We start from the raw sequence: 16,041 nt of genomic DNA, 5'->3' as shown, positions 1-16,041 counted from the left end.
TATCACTCCAGTGTTCTAATGGTACATTGTGTTTGCTAATCGCCTTAGAAGACCAATGGATGATTAGAAAACCCTTGAAAACCCTTGTGCAATTATGTTAGCACAGCTGAAAACTGTTTTGCTGATGAGAGAAGCTATACAACTGGCCTTCCTTTGAGCTAGTTGATTATCTGGAGCATCACATTTGTGGGTTCGATAAGACTCTCAAAATGGCCAGAAAAAAAGAACTTTCATGTGAAACTCGCCAGTCTATTCTTGTTCTTAGAAATGAAGGCTATTCCATGCGAGAAATTGCAAAGAAACTGAAAATTTCCTACAGCGGTGTGTACTACTGCCTTCAGAGAACAGCACAAACGGGCTCTAACCAGAGCAGAAAGAGAAGTGGGAGGGCCCGGTGCACAACTCAGCAAGAAGACAAGTACATTAGAGTCTCTAGTTTGAGAAATAGACGCCTCACAGGTCCTCAACTGGCAGCTTCTTTAAATGGTACCCATAAACGCCAGTGTCAAGGTCGACGGTGAAGAGGCGACTCCGGGATGCTGGCCTTCTAGGCAGAGTGGCAAAGAAAAGCCATATCTGAGACTGGCCAATAAAAAGAAAAGATTGGTATGGGCAAAAGAACACAGGCATTGGACAGAGGAAGATTGGAAAAAGGTGTTCTGGACAGATGAATCCAAGTTTGAGGTGTTTGGATCACACAGAAGAACATTTGTGAGACGCAGAACAGGTGAAAAGATGCTGGAAGAGTGCCTGACACCATCTGTCAAGCATGGTGGAGGTCATGTGATGGTCTGGGGCTGCTTTGGTGCTGGGAAAGTGGGAGATTTGTACCAGGTAAAAGGGATTTTAAATAAGGAAGGCTATCACTCCATTTTGCGACGCCATGCCATACCCTGTGGGAAGCGCTTGATTGGAGCCAATTTCCTCCTCCAACAGGACAATGACCCAAAGCACACCTCCACATTGTGCAAGAACTATTGAGGGAAGAAGCAGGCAGCTTGCTGTCTGTAATGGAGTGGCCAGCACAGTCACCAGATCTCAACCATTGAGCTGTTGTGGGAGCAGCTTGACCGTATGGTCCGCAAGAAGTGCCCATCAAGCCAATCCAACTTGTGGCAGGTGCTTCAGGAAGCGTGGGGTGACATTTCAACAGATTACCTCAACAAATTAACAGCTAGAATGCCAAAGGTCTGCAATGCTGGAATTGCTGCAAAAGAAGCATTCTTTGACGAAAGCAAAGTTTGAAGAACAAAATTAATACTTCAAATACAAATCATTATTTCTAACCTTGTCAATGTCTTGACTATATTTTCTATACATTTTGCAACTCATTTGATAAATAAAAGTGTGAGTTTTCATGGAAAACACGAAATTGTCTGGGTGATCCCAAACTTTTGAACGGTAGTGTACAGGACTGTCTCAGAAAATTAGAATATTGTGATGAAGTTCTTTATTTTCTGTAATGCAATTAAAAAAACAAAAATGTCATGCATTCTGGATTCATTACAAATCAACTGAAATATTGCAAGCCTTTTATTCTGATTTATTGCTGATTATGGCTTACAGCTTAAGAAAACTCAAATATCCTATCTCTAAATATTAGAATATCATGAAAAAGTATACTAGTAGGGTATTAAACAAATCACTTGAATTGTCTAATTAACTCGAAACACCTGCAAGGGTTTCCTGAGCCTTGACAAACACTCAGCTGTTATAAATCTTTTTTTTTACTTGGTCTGAGGAAATATTAAAATTTTATGAGATAGGATTTTAGAGTTTTCTTAAGCTGTAAGCCATAATCAGCAATATTAAAAGAATAAAAGGCTTGCAATATTTCAGTTGATTTGTAATGAATCCAGAATGCATGACATTTTTGTTTTTTTAATTGCATTACAGAAAATAAAGAACTTTATCACAATATTCTAATTTTCTGAGACAGTCCTGTATATACATATGTATATATACGTATATATACATATCTGTATACATATATGTGTATATATGCATATATAATACACTCAGAGTATATATAATACTCTCCAGATGGTTCTGGAGCTCAGGAGGAACCGGGTCTACGTCGTCCCCATCTGGATCATCCTGGGAAGCTCGCTGGGAGGAATGATGCTGCTGGGGCTACTGGTGCTGGTCCTGTGGAAGGTGGACACGCACACACACACAAATCTATTTTATTTTTTTATGTAATTTGTATGATCTTCTATTTTATACTTCACTACATCTCAGAGAAAACTATCGTAATTTTACTTGACTTACTTGCAAAATATAATAAATTAATAAATGATGAACTATTCGCTGTATATTAAGGCAAATGAGTATAATTATATTATAATAATATAAATGCTTCTCTTTTAGTAGTTATAGAAGTATTATTTCATGAGAATAACTAAAGTAGATATAGAATGCAGGAGTATTGTACACAGTATTAATACCTCTAATTATAAAATACTCCAATGTCATTAACGATTAAATCGTGTTTTAGTTTGACGGGCTGCCGTTAGTCATAATAAATACACCAAAATAAACAATAAACATATTAATATATTAATCCGATTGACGTGTTTCCGCTGCTCAGCTCGGCTTCTTCAACCGGAGGAGGCGGGACGAGGAGCAGCCGGCAGCCAATGGGAAGGCAGCAGAGGAGCTGTAAGCGCGGGAGGCGACGGTGCTGCGTTCAGGCGCTCCTCCACAGCGCGGAAAGACGAGCTCCGTTACCTGCGTGGTGTAGTGGAGACGAACAGAGCTGATCACGTGCCACATGGAGAGAGGCTCATTTCCTTCTGAGGTTATTATCGATGAGCCGCTGATGAGCACCTGAACGCATCACGCTGCACCTGTCACTCAGGGAACCTGAAGCCGCGATCAGCCAGACAAACTAATGCACTTCCGCCGTTCAGGTTTCAGATAAATCCTCCTTTTGAAACACTTCCGTTCATAAAGAGGTGAAAGCTTCAGTTCATGATTTTATTAATACTTTAAACACACTTTTACATTTAAAATAGTTTCTCCCGACTGAGCGGAACCGGAGGAACCCGCGTGACCACGTGACACGATGTCACCAGGTTAGGAACGTGACGATTCAGGATTAAACATGATTAATGTTAAGACGACACTACCTACGATGATTTTATGTCCTTTTTTATACTAATGGAAACAGTAGTGTCTTATGAGCACGTTGTTGATTATATTATTACAGAATGTATATCTGATGCACTTTTGTTGTGTACGGTCAAACTTGAACTGTTTTTTCTTTGGTGTAAATATGAGGACCGAGGCATTACTCGTTAGTGAAGGGGTTTGTTGTTGTGATTCTGTAATACACAGGATGTCCACCAGGTGTCTGGCTCATCACATTCTCATGTGAAACAGGAAGTAAACAGTCATGTGGTGATGTCATCAAACCCGAAGGCTGATTGAAACGATAATCTGTTGTCAGAAGGGGGCGGGGCCTCTGAGCACCTGATTGGACAGCAACCAGCTTCCTGTCCAATCAGGTGAGACGTTAAGAACAAACAGGACGCAGGTCAATGCAGACAAGACTTTTAATTTGACGGCGTTCATTCTGCAGGAAGTACACAACAACTGTTTCCTGTTTCATCACAACGATCTTTGGCTTCATTTCAGCCACAAAGGATAATATAATCATAAAAATAAGAATAAAGGTTTCCAGCTCCACCAGAACAGAAATCCAGACGCCTGCAGTCAGACGGATACGAAGGAATGGCACGTTATCGACACCCCAGAGACCCCCTCTAGACCCCCCAGTTCATTGTGCAGGAGCCCTAGACCACAAGCTCCAAGACCACAAGGCACAAACAGTAGAAACCAGTTGAAGAAACAAAAGTCAGAACAACTCAAACTTGAGGACAAGCAAATAAATAAAAGTAAAATAAAGTCCTTTAAAAGTCGTTCTTCGTGCTTAAAAAACAAAACATTCTACAGGAATAAAAGTCTTGTTCCAGACGAAAACACTTTAAAATCTCTTCCTGTTGTCTTTGTCTTCCTCGTCTCATTAAAACTGATAATTCATACATTCATAGTTTCTGTGCTTGTGTCCTCAAACGCAGGTTTTTCAAAATAAAAGCTCACGCACCAGCGTCGACAGAGGGAATATTTTTGGTTTGTGTTTTCTGAACCAAAAAGAACACGACGCGGCCAAAAGTATGCGGACGCCGAGTCCAACCCCTCCAACGGGTCCTCCTGCTAAAGGGACGGCGCTTTATTTTGAAAGGCGTCCTTTGAGCACGCGTGGCCGTCGGCATACTTTGGGGCACAAAGTGCACAAATACTCGTCGCCACGGAAGCGTTAAATATAAAGTAAGAAGCTGGTTGTAGTTCCAGATATAAGGCAACACGTCCTCTGAAACTCCGCCTGCTGGTTCCGATTAAAACTTCAAACAGAAACTAAATGAATAAACCCGCCGTGTGAGAAAAGCGTTCGGCGCCGCCCGTCGGATTAGATAGAAAATGATAAAAAAATATTTCTTTTAAAAGAACGCCGCGCCTCGTCTCCCCGCCTCAGTGGAACGCCACGAACTCCTCCAGCGTCTCGGGGATCTGGCCGCGGTACGAGATGTGGTGGCGCCGCACGGCGCGCGCCGCCAGGCACTTGAGGCTCATCTTCATCTGCGTCTTCAGCAGAATCTCCGACACGCCCGTGGTGCTCTTGTCCAGCGGCGTCTTCTTCTGCTTGTTGGTCATGTCCGTGTGGGCGCCGGCCTCCACCAGGCCGATGATGATGGCGTGCAGCGTGAGGAAGTCGCTGATCGGCCGGTTGTACTGCACGATGACGTGCAGCGGCGTGTTGCCCTCGTAGTCGGCGGCGTTCACCGGCGCGCCGCAGTCCAGCAGCAGCTTGGTGACGGGCGCGCTGGGGAAGCTGCACACGTCGTTGGTGTGGAAGTCGTCCACCGGCGTGCTGGAGCTGATGGCGAGGTGCAGCAGCGAGGCGCCGTCGCGCGACCGCGGGTCCAGCCGGACCAGCTCGTAGACGTGCCGGTTGATGCGGGCGCGCGCCGCCTCGCCGCACGCCGTCTTGGTGGAGATGCAGGTGAGGTACAGGAAGGTGAACACGTTGGACTCGTAGTTGTCGGCCGCCTGCGGCCGCTCCGCCTCGGCCGCCGCGCCGGCGCGCACCATGCTGCGCCGGATCTCCAGCACGCTGCAGCTCAGCACCTGCTCCACGGCGGCGGCCGGCACCGCCTCCTTCAGGTGCACCATCTGGGAGAACACCTGGGCGAAGCGCAGCAGGTCCTTGTGCGTGCTGCGGTTGCCCCGCTGCCGCAGCCGCAGCGCGTGCAGCCACAGCTTGATGCAGCGCTCGAACTCCATGCCGTCGGCGTACACGGCGCCGCGGTAGATGATGGGGTGCGACACGTCCACGTTGTCGGCGCCCAGCACGCGCTCCCGGATCTTCAGGCCCTCCATGTGCAGCGCGTCGCGGTCCGCCCGGATGGCCTCCAGCTCGCCCGGCGTCCGGCACTCGCCGCGCCCGCCGTACGCCTCCACGGCCGGCGGCGCCGGCTCCTCGGCGAGGGCGCGCTCCGGGTCGTGGTGGCGCTCCGCCATGGCCATGTGCAGGTAGTGGTACGTCCGCCGGATGTCGTAGTTCTCGCGGTCGTTGGCGAAGGAGGCGCCGAGCAGCTCCAGCGCCTCGATGCGGCTGCGCCGGTCGCAGTCGGCGTGCGCCAGCAGCAGCTCCACCACGTCCGCCTTGCAGCTCTCCGCCGCCACCTTCAGCGGCGTCATGCCGTGGCCGTTCACCGCCATGCCGGCCCGGCGGCGCACCAGCTCCTTCACGATCTCCAGGTGGCCCGCCTCGGCGGCGAAGTGCAGCGCCGTGGCGCCGCAGTGGGCCTTGGCGTCGGGGTCGGCGCCGCGCTCCAGCAGGAAGCGGACCACGTCGGCGTGGCCCTTGTAGGCGGCGATCATCAGGCAGGTGTTGTCGTACTTGTTGGTGATGCGGATGTCGGCGCGGCGCTCCACCAGGTAGCGCACGATGTCCAGCCGCCCGTCGAAGCAGGCGGCGCGCAGCGGCGTGGAGTTGGTGACGGTGGTGTGGTTCACGTTGGCGCGGTGGCTCAGCAGCAGACGCACCACCTCGAAGTGGCCGGCGCCCGCCGCGCACCACAGCGCCGTCGCCCCGTCGATGACGTAGCTGCAGGACGGGAGACACGGGGAGGAGCTCAGACTGACCTCAGATCAGATCCACCTTTAGACCGACAACGTTATGGTCTGTGACATCACAGAGTGGGCGTGGCCAGATTTTTTTTGGTTAATCTTTTACATTCCCTAAATACTCCTGAATCAATAACACATTGTTTACTATAGTAAACAATTTATTATTTTGTGAGAAGTTGTTGAAACGATTGTTTTTAGTACCTCTACACAGAGACAGTGGTACCTCTACATAGAGGCAGTAGTACCTCTACACAGACAGTGGTACCTCTACACAGAGGAAGTAGTACCTCTACATAGAGGCAGTAGTACCTCTACACAGAGGCAGTAGTACCTCTACACAGACAGTGGTACCTCTACACAGAGGCAGTAGTACCTCTACATAGAGGCAGTAGTACCTCTACACAGAGGCAGTAGTACCTCTACACAGAGGCAGTAGTACCTCTACACAGACAGTGGTACCTCTACACAGAGGCAGTAGTACCTCTACACAGAGGCAGTAGTACCTCTACATAGAGGCAGTAGTACCTCTACATAGAGGCAGTAGTACCTCTACACAGAGGCAGTAGTACCTCTACACAGAGGCAGTAGTACCTCTACACAGACAGTGGTACCTCTACACAGAGGCAGTAGTACCTCTACACAGAGGCAGTAGTACCTCTACACAGACAGTGGTACCTCTACACAGAGGCAGTAGTACCTCTACACAGAGGCAGTAGTACCTCTACACAGAGGCAGTAGTACCTCTACACAGAGGCAGTAGTACCTCTACACAGAGGCAGTAGTACCTCTACACAGACAGTGGTACCTCTACACAGAGGCAGTAGTACCTCTACACAGAGGCAGTAGTACCTCTACACAGAGGCAGTAGTACCTCTACACAGTTAAAGTCCTTCTTACCCGTCGAACCGGACCGTGCCGGTCTGCTCCGTGTCCACCTTGTAGTGGTCCACCAGCAGCCGGACCACCTTGTCGTGGCCGTTGCGGGCCGCGATGATGAGCGGGGTGGACCTCTGGCCGGCCACCTGGGTCACGTGGGCCAGCAGGTAGCGGACCTCCCCCTCGGAGTGGTTGTGGAGCAGCGCGGCCAGGGTCAGGACGCGGCCCTCGCTGGCCGCCTTGTACACGTACCCGGACAGGGACTCCATGTGGGCCCGGCGCGGTGGGGGGGCAGAAGCGCGCGGCCCCGCGGTGCTGCTCGCTGCTGTCGCCCGCGATGTCCACTCGTGCGCGGCGGCGCGCCTCCCATTAAAATGACCAAACCGGCCCCAGTGCACGCGCGAAAGAGGAATGTGCTCCGCAATGGCCACGCGGGGAGAAAACATGCACACGCGCGGGGAAAGGGGGGGGGGGGCGGTTTCCTGGGTTTCTGGTTCTGGTGACGTCAGCGGAGCCGGTACGCGAGGATCTAATGTCCGGGTGGTGTGTGAAGCTGCTCAAAGGTCGCGTCAGCGAGCCTTCAGCTGCGTTCTGCCGGGCAACTCGTCAACAAACTCACGGGTTAAAGTCTCAAGCGCGCAAACTTTCACCTTCTTCTAACTTGTCATCTGCCGGAAGTTGCGGTTCGACTTGAAAACACCTCCGACGGGAACCTTCTCCAGCTCACATGAGTTCCGCTACGGAGACTTCCAGTTTGTTAAAAAAAAAAAATGTTTCAATAAAAATATAAATAGCGAGATAACTTCAGAAATAGAAAATAAAAATAAGATAATGATAAATTAAACCTATTATATATATAACATATTTTTAAAATTAAGAGCAGCATAAATATGTATAATATATAATAAATATATATATATAAATATATATACAAATATATATATTCTTTTTTTAAGAAAACTTCAGAAATGGAAGAAAAATTCAATAATAATATATTAAACCTAGTATAAAATTAAAATAACAAATATTTTTTTTAAAGAAGATAAATAAATATATATATATACATTTATTATAAACAAACTGTTTTATTTATTATAAACAAACTGTTTTATTTATTATAAAACAAAGTTGTGTATTTCTTGCTGTATTTCTGCCCTCCTTCATGTTCCTCATCATCCTGAACCTTCACATTCCAGTCTGGTGGGAAAACACTGAACCTTCCAACTTTTGTATTAATGTTGATTATTTAAAGAAAGATTAAGAGAGAAGAGGGGAAACTATTATTTCAGTGGTATTTCATTCAAATGGGAGTTTCCTAAAACAACAAGGTGTGAGAGAGTGAAACATCTGCAGCTGTTCACTCCTCAGGTGACGCAACATCACCACTCATTAACTGATAAGAGGAGAACTCCAACATCTGGAGGAATGTCACATGTTGATTTAACACCAGTTACGTATTAACATGTTTATTTATAATGAACAAAGTGTTTTATGTATTATGAACAAAGTGTTTTATTTATTATGAAACTAATTGTTTTATTTATTAAATTATAAAGTGTTTCATTTATTATGAATATAGTGTTTTATTTATTATGAACGAAGGTTTTTTTATTTATTATAAACAAATTGTTTCATTCATTATAAAACAAATTGTTTCATTCATTATGAAACATAGTGTTGTATTTCTTGCTGCACACACACACACACACACACACACACACACACACGTCTGTTCCAGCCTGTTTGACATATTTACTCTGCAAACATCAGTTTGGAACATTTTATGAAGGCAAACGGAAAAAAACATCAGGAAGGACAGAAAGGATCCTCCAGATAGAGCCACCTCCATACGCTGACCAGGGAGCACATGGATTTATGAACACACACACGCACATATATATACATATATATATATATTATATATATACATATATATATATATTATATATATATACATATATATATATATATACATATACATTTAAGAGGCTGTGACGTTCATCCTGATCTCCTCGATCACACTGCAGCCAAACACGAGACTTCATGCCAGTATATCGAACCCCTGAACGCACCACCGCTGCTGCAGGTCACCATGTAAACATATAAACAGACTCCAAACATCGCGAGCTCAACACTTTATTCTCCACACATGTTTTTAAGGTTTCGTTGGCTTTTTGTTTTTAATACATTCAGTTACACATTTACACAACAACATCAATACTGACCCACATATTGAAGCTGGGAGGCAGCAGCGGAACCCTCCATCTAGAACCCTCCCTCTAGAACCCTACCTATGGAACCCTCCATGTGGAGCCCTCCCTCTAGAACCCTCCCTGTGGAACCCTCCATGTGGAACCCTCCCTCTAGAACCTTCCATGTGGAGTCCTCCATGTGGAACCCGAACCCTACCTGTGGCGCAGTGAGTGTACAGAACATGGAGAGAGCCGTAGAGAACAAAGAGCTCTGGGGGAGACGCAGAGCCCGCGCGCCATTCATAGCAAAGAAAGGAAGTCTGTGCGGAGACGTCGGAGAGGTTTTACGCACAGATGCGCACTTTACGCACGAGTTTCACACCTTTAATTTGTCACGAAAATCTATACAATCCATTTGATGCAAAATCAAAAATAACATTGAATACGCCACGTATAGCTGTGATGCGTTCACTGCGCACTGGCCACCCCGAGCCGGGACACCATCCCGTCGGTCGGTGAAAGGCTTCAGCAACACAACGTCGTGTGTGCGTAAAGAGACACGCCAGAGTCCCTCTGAGGGGGTCGTTTAGAGGATTCTCCTGCCTCCATGAAGCGGGTCTAAGTGTCGCCCTGGTCCGTGAGGACCGACAGTCTGCAGTGCTCCGTCTCCACGGTGTTCAGCGGGATGACGATCTGCGTGTCGTCCGGCTCCGCGCGCACGGACCCGGAGAACGGCCGCAGCGGGCAGCTGTTCGCCCCGCCGGGCGAGGACATCCTCAAGAACAGGTCCTTCATCTTCTGGCGGAACTCGCGGCGCATGAGGCAGTACAGCACCGGGTTCAGGCAGCTGTTGGTGTGCGCCAGGCACACGGTCACCGGGTGCACGTACGTGTGCACCATGTAGTACGTCCTGTCCCAGTTGACCACGTTGAACTTCACCAGCACGCCCCACAAGGTGATGGCGTGGTTAGGCATCCAGCAGATGAAGAAGGAGAGGACCACGATGGTGACCGAGCGCGTCACGCGGGACCTCCGCTTCACGTGGTTCACGTTCATGCTGCGCAGCCGGACGAAGCGCAGCAGCAGCAGGTAGCACACGCTGACGGTCACCATGGGGACCACGAAGGCCACCAGGATCTTCTGCAGGTGGTACAGCGCCAGCCACGACTGGCCGTCGGGGAAGCCGAGCAGGCACAGCCTCTCCCCGGCCACGCTCTTCACCGTGGAGAACACGGCGGTGGGCAGAGAGGCCGCCGTGGCGGAGACCCAGAGCCCGAAGATCACCCAGCGCACCGGGCACATGCGCCGCCGGGTCCGGTCCTTCAGCGCCGAGGCCACCGACCAGTACCGGGTGACGCTCATGGCGGTGAGGAAGAACACGCTGGCGTACATGTTCATCACGGTCACGGAGAGGATGATCTTGCACATGGCGTTCCCAAACGGCCAGCTGAAGTCCATGGCCGTGTCCACGGCCCAGAACGGCAGCGTGAGTACGAACTGGAAGTCCGTGACGGCCAGATTGAGGATGAACAGGTTGATGCTGGAGCGCTTCTTCCGGCCGCGGCGGCGCGCTCTCATCAGGAACAACACCAGCAGGTTCCCCACCAGCCCGGCGGCGCACACCACGGAGTACACCACGGAGATGAGGATGCGCAGGCCCGGGGACCCGTCCGCGGGCACGTCGAGGTCTTCCAGGCTGCCGACGCGGTCCTGACCCGCCTTGGACCGGTTCCACGAGGACGTGGAGTTGTAGAACCACAGTTCCGCCATGTTACACACTGACCCGAGATCAGCTGCTTCGCTCCCGGAGAAAAGAAGACGCCTCCCGCGCAGAACTCATGTTAAACCGCGGAGTGTGTACATGTGTGTGAGAGAGAGTTTGTGTGTGTGTGTGTGTGTGTGTGTGTGTATGTGTGTGAGAGAGTTCGTGTGCGTGTGTGTGTGAGAGAGTTCGTGTGCGTGTGTGTGTGGCCTCTCTGCTCCGGAGCTCTGTATTACCGGAGCCGCTGGCTCCACCACCTGTTGCTGCTTCACTGCTGAGCTCCGTGCGCCGCGCGCAGCTTACTTTATGTTCTGCTGGTGCACGAGGAGGCGCGTGACCGACGGGCTGGGGGGACTGGCGTGTCATTGGAGGACAGACAAGCCCACAGACCTGCTGCTGTTTATTCAGACTCCCAGTGACATGACTCCCAGTGCCTTTACTCCCAGTGACATGACTCCCAGTGACATGACTCCCAGTGGATATGACTCCCAGTGACTTGACTCCCAGTGGACATGACTCCCAGTGACATGACTCCCAGTGACTTGACTCCCAGTGACTTGACTCCCAGTGACATGACTCCCAGTGACTTGACTCCCAGTGACATGACTCCCAGTGACATGACTCCCAGTGACATGACTCCCAGTGACTTGACTCCCAGTGACTTGACTCCCAGTGACATGACTCCCAGTGACTTGACTCCCAGTGGACATGACTCCCAGTGGACATGACTCCCAGTGACATGACTCCCAGTGACTTGACTCCCAGTGACATGACTCCCAGTGACTTGACTCCCAGTGACATGACTCCCAGTGACATGACTCCCAGTGACTTGACTCCCAGTGACTTGACTCCCAGTGACTTGACTCCCAGTGACATGACTCCCAGTGGACATGACTACCAGTGGACATGACTCCCAGTGACATGACTCCCAGTGACTTGACTCCCAGTGACATGACTCCCAGTGACTTGACTCCCAGTGACTTGACTCCCAGTGACATGACTCCCAGTGACTTGACTCCCAGTGACTTGACTCCCAGTGTCTTGACTCCCAGTGACATGACTCCCAGTGACTTGACTCCCAGTGACATGACTCCCAGTGACATGACTCCCAGTGACTTGACTCCCAGTGACTTGACTCCCAGTGACTTGACTCCCAGTGACATGACTCCCAGTGACATGACTCCCAGTGACTTGACTCCCAGTGACTTGACTCCCAGTGACATGACTCCCAGTGGACATGACTCCCAGTGGACATGACTCCCAGTGACATGACTCCCAGTGACTTGACTCCCAGTGACTTGACTCCCAGTGACATGACTCCCAGTGACATGACTCCCAGTGACTTGACTCCCAGTTAATTGACTCCGGGACATGACTCCCAGTGCCTTTACTCCCAGTGACATGACTCCCAGTGGATATGACTCCCAGTTAATTGACTCCCAGTGGATATGACTCCCAGTGACTTGACTCCCAGTGGACATGACTCCCAGTGACATGACTCCCAGTGACATGACTCCCAGTGGATATGACTCCCAGTGACTTGACTCCCAGTGGACATGACTCCCAGTGACTTGACTCCCAGTGACTTGACTCCCAGTGGCATGACTCCCAGTGACTTGACTCCCAGTGACATGACTCCCAGTGACATGACTCCCAGTGACTTGACTCCCAGTGACATGACTCCCAGTGACTTGACTCCCAGTGACTTGACTCCCAGTGACTTGACTCCCAGTGACATGACTCCCAGTGACTTGACTCCCAGTGACATGACTCCCAGTGACTTGACTCCCAGTGACTTGACTCCCAGTGACATGACTCCCAGTGACATGACTCCCAGTGACTTGACTCCCAGTGACATGACTCCCAGTGACTTGACTCCCAGTGACTTGACTCCCAGTGACATGACTCCCAGTGACATGACTCCCAGTGACTTGACTCCCAGTGACATGACTCCCAGTGACATGACTCCCAGTGACTTGACTCCCAGTGACATGACTCCCAGTGACATGACTCCCAGTGACTTGACTCCCAGTGACATGACTCCCAGTGACTTGACTCCCAGTGACATGACTCCCAGTGACTTGACTCCCAGTTAATTGACTCCCAGTGGATATGACTCCCAGTGACTTGACTCCCAGTGACATGACTCCCAGTGGATATGACTCCCAGTGACTTGACTCCCAGTGGCATGACTCCCAGTGACTTGACTCCCAGTGACATGACTCCCAGTGACATGACTCCCAGTGACTTGACTCCCAGTGACATGACTCCCAGTGACTTGACTCCCAGTGACTTGACTCCCAGTGACTTGACTCCCAGTGACTTGACTCCCAGTGACATGACTCCCAGTGACTTGACTCCCAGTGACATGACTCCCAGTGACTTGACTCCCAGTGACTTGACTCCCAGTGACATGACTCCCAGTGGACATGACTCCCAGTGACTTGACTCCGAGTGACATGACTCCCAGTGACTTGACTCCCAGTGACTTGACTCCCAGTGACATGACTCCCAGTGACATGACTCCCAGTGACTTGACTCCCAGTGACATGACTCCCAGTGACTTGACTCCCAGTGACATGACTCCCAGTGACTTGACTCCCAGTGACATGACTCCCAGTGACTTGACTCCCAGTGACATGACTCCCAGTGACTTGACTCCCAGTGACATGACTCCCAGTGACATGACTCCCAGTGACTTGACTCCCAGTGACTTGACTCCCAGTGACATGACTCCCGGTGACATGACTCCCAGTGACTTGACTCCCAGTGACATGACTCCCAGTGACATGACTCCCAGTGGATATGACTCCCAGTGACTTGACTCCCAGTGACATGACTCCCAGTGACATGACTCCGAGTGGATATGACTCCCAGTGACTTGACTCCCAGTGGCATGACTCCCAGTGACATGACTCCCAGTGACTTGACTCCCAGTGACAAGACTCCCAGTGACATGACTCCCAGTGGATATGACTCCCAGTGACTTGACTCCCAGTGACATGACTCCCAGTGACTTGACTCCCAGTGACATGACTCCCAGTGACTTGACTCCCAGTGACATGACTCCCAGTATGAATCTGTCCCAGTGACATGACTCCCAGTGACTTGACTCCCAGTGACATGACTCCCAGTGACATGACTCCCAGTGGATATGACTCCCAGTGACTTGACTCCCAGTGACATGACTCCCAGTGACATGACTCCCAGTGACATGACTCCCAGTGACTTGACTCCCAGTGACATGACTCCCAGTGACTTGACTCCCAGTTAATTGACTCCGGGACATGACTCCCAGTGCCTTTACTCCCAGTGACATGACTCCCAGTGACATGACTCCCAGTTAATTGACTCCCAGTGGATATGACTCCCAGTGACTTGACTCCCAGTGGACATGACTCCCAGTGACATGACTCCCAGTGACATGACTCCCAGTGGATATGACTCCCAGTGACTTGACTCCCAGTGGACATGACTCCCAGTGACATGACTCCCAGTGACTTGACTCCCAGTGGACATGACTCCCAGTGACATGACTCCCAGTGACTTGACTCCCAGTGACATGACTCCCAGTGACTTGACTCCCAGTGACATGACTCCCAGTATGAATCTGACCCAGTGACATGACTCCCAGTGACATGACTCCCAGTGGATATGACTCCCAGTGACATGACTCCCAGTGACATGACTCCCAGTGACATGACTCCCAGTGGATATGACTCCCAGTGACTTGACTCCCAGTGACTTGACTCCCAGTGGCATGACTCCCAGTGACATGACTCCCAGTGACTTGACTCCCAGTGGCATGACTCCCAGTGACATGACTCCCAGTGACTTGACTCCCAGTGACATGACTCCCAGTGACATGACTCCCAGTGACTTGACTCCCAGTGACATGACTCCCAGTAACTTGACTCCCAGTGACATGACTCCCAGTGACATGACTCCCAGTGACTTGACTCCCAGTGACATGACTCCCAGTGACTTGACTCCCAGTGACATGACTCCCAGTGACATGACTCCCAGTGACATGACTCCCAGTGACATGACTCCCAGTGGATATGACTCCCAGTGACTTGACTCCCAGTGACATGACTCCCAGTGACTTGACTCCCAGTGACATGACTCCCAGTGACATGACTCCCAGTGACTTGACTCCCAGTGACATGACTCCCAGTATGAATCTGTCCCAGTGACATGACTCCCAGTGACATGACTCCCAGTGACATGACTCCCAGTGGATATGACTCCCAGTGACATGACTCCCAGTGACATGACTCCCAGTGACTTGACTCCCAGTGACATGACTCCCAGTGACATGACTCCCAGTGACTTGACTCCCAGTGACATGACTCCCAGTGACATGACTCCCAGTGACTTGACTCCCAGTGACATGACTCCCAGTGACATGACTCCCAGTGACATGACTCCCAGTGACTTGACTCCCAGTGACATGACTCCCAGTGACTTGACTCCCAGTGACATGACTCCCAGTGACTTGACTCCCAGTGACATGACTCCCAGTGACATGACTCCCAGTGACTTGACTCCCAGTTAATTGACTCCGGGACATGACTCCCAGTGCCTTTACTCCCAGTGACATGACTCCCAGTGACATGACTCCCAGTTAATTGACTCCCAGTGGATATGACTCCCAGTGACTTGACTCCCAGTGGACATGACTCCCAGTGACATGACTCCCAGTGACATGACTCCCAGTGGATATGACTCCCAGTGACTTGACTCCCAGTGGACATGACTCCCAGTGACATGACTCCCAGTGACTTGACTCCCAGTGACATGACTCCCAGTGACTTGACTCCCAGTGACATGACTCCCAGTATGAATCTGTCCCAGTGACATGACTCCCAGTGATATGACTCCCAGTGGATATGACTCCCAGTGACATGACTCCCAGTGACATGACTCCCAGTGGATATGACTCCCAGTGACTTGACTCCCAGTGACATGACTCCCAGTGACTTGACTCCCAGTGACATGACTCCCAGTGACATG

The 16,041-nt window shown here is 50.4% G+C and overlaps 3 protein-coding genes across 3 annotated transcripts in view; 1 reads left to right on the top strand and 2 right to left on the bottom strand.

Moving 5' to 3' along the window:
• itga11b (integrin, alpha 11b) overlaps positions 1 to 3,996 on the top strand; it is a 46,022-nt gene extending 42,026 nt beyond the window's left edge. The window contains exons 29-30 of the mRNA XM_056416745.1: positions 2,044 to 2,157; positions 2,591 to 3,996. Coding sequence (XP_056272720.1) covers positions 2,044 to 2,157; positions 2,591 to 2,665 — 189 coding nt within the window. The 3' untranslated portion in view covers positions 2,666 to 3,996. The remainder of the gene's footprint in view (positions 1 to 2,043; positions 2,158 to 2,590) is intronic.
• On the bottom strand, positions 3,540 to 7,340 carry fem1b (fem-1 homolog b). Its single transcript, XM_056416707.1, has 2 exons — positions 7,093 to 7,340; positions 3,540 to 6,172 (listed from the first exon to the last, which is right to left on the bottom strand). The coding sequence occupies exons 1-2, from the start codon at positions 7,338 to 7,340 to the stop codon at positions 4,534 to 4,536; spliced, it is 1,887 nt and encodes a 628-aa protein (XP_056272682.1). The 3' UTR covers positions 3,540 to 4,533.
• A 1,748-nt stretch (positions 7,341 to 9,088) lies between these two features.
• On the bottom strand, positions 9,089 to 11,045 carry LOC130195275 (relaxin-3 receptor 1-like). Its single transcript, XM_056416721.1, has one exon. The coding sequence runs from the start codon at positions 11,031 to 11,033 to the stop codon at positions 9,882 to 9,884; it is 1,152 nt and encodes a 383-aa protein (XP_056272696.1). The 5' UTR covers positions 11,034 to 11,045; the 3' UTR covers positions 9,089 to 9,881.
• Positions 11,046 to 16,041: the final 4,996 nt, after the last annotated feature.

The sequence above is a fragment of the Pseudoliparis swirei genome, chromosome 6 (genome assembly GCF_029220125.1).
Source record: "Pseudoliparis swirei isolate HS2019 ecotype Mariana Trench chromosome 6, NWPU_hadal_v1, whole genome shotgun sequence".
NCBI classification, from domain to species: Eukaryota; Metazoa; Chordata; class Actinopteri; order Perciformes; family Liparidae; genus Pseudoliparis; species Pseudoliparis swirei.
This window is presented reverse-complemented; position numbering and strand designations above follow the sequence as displayed.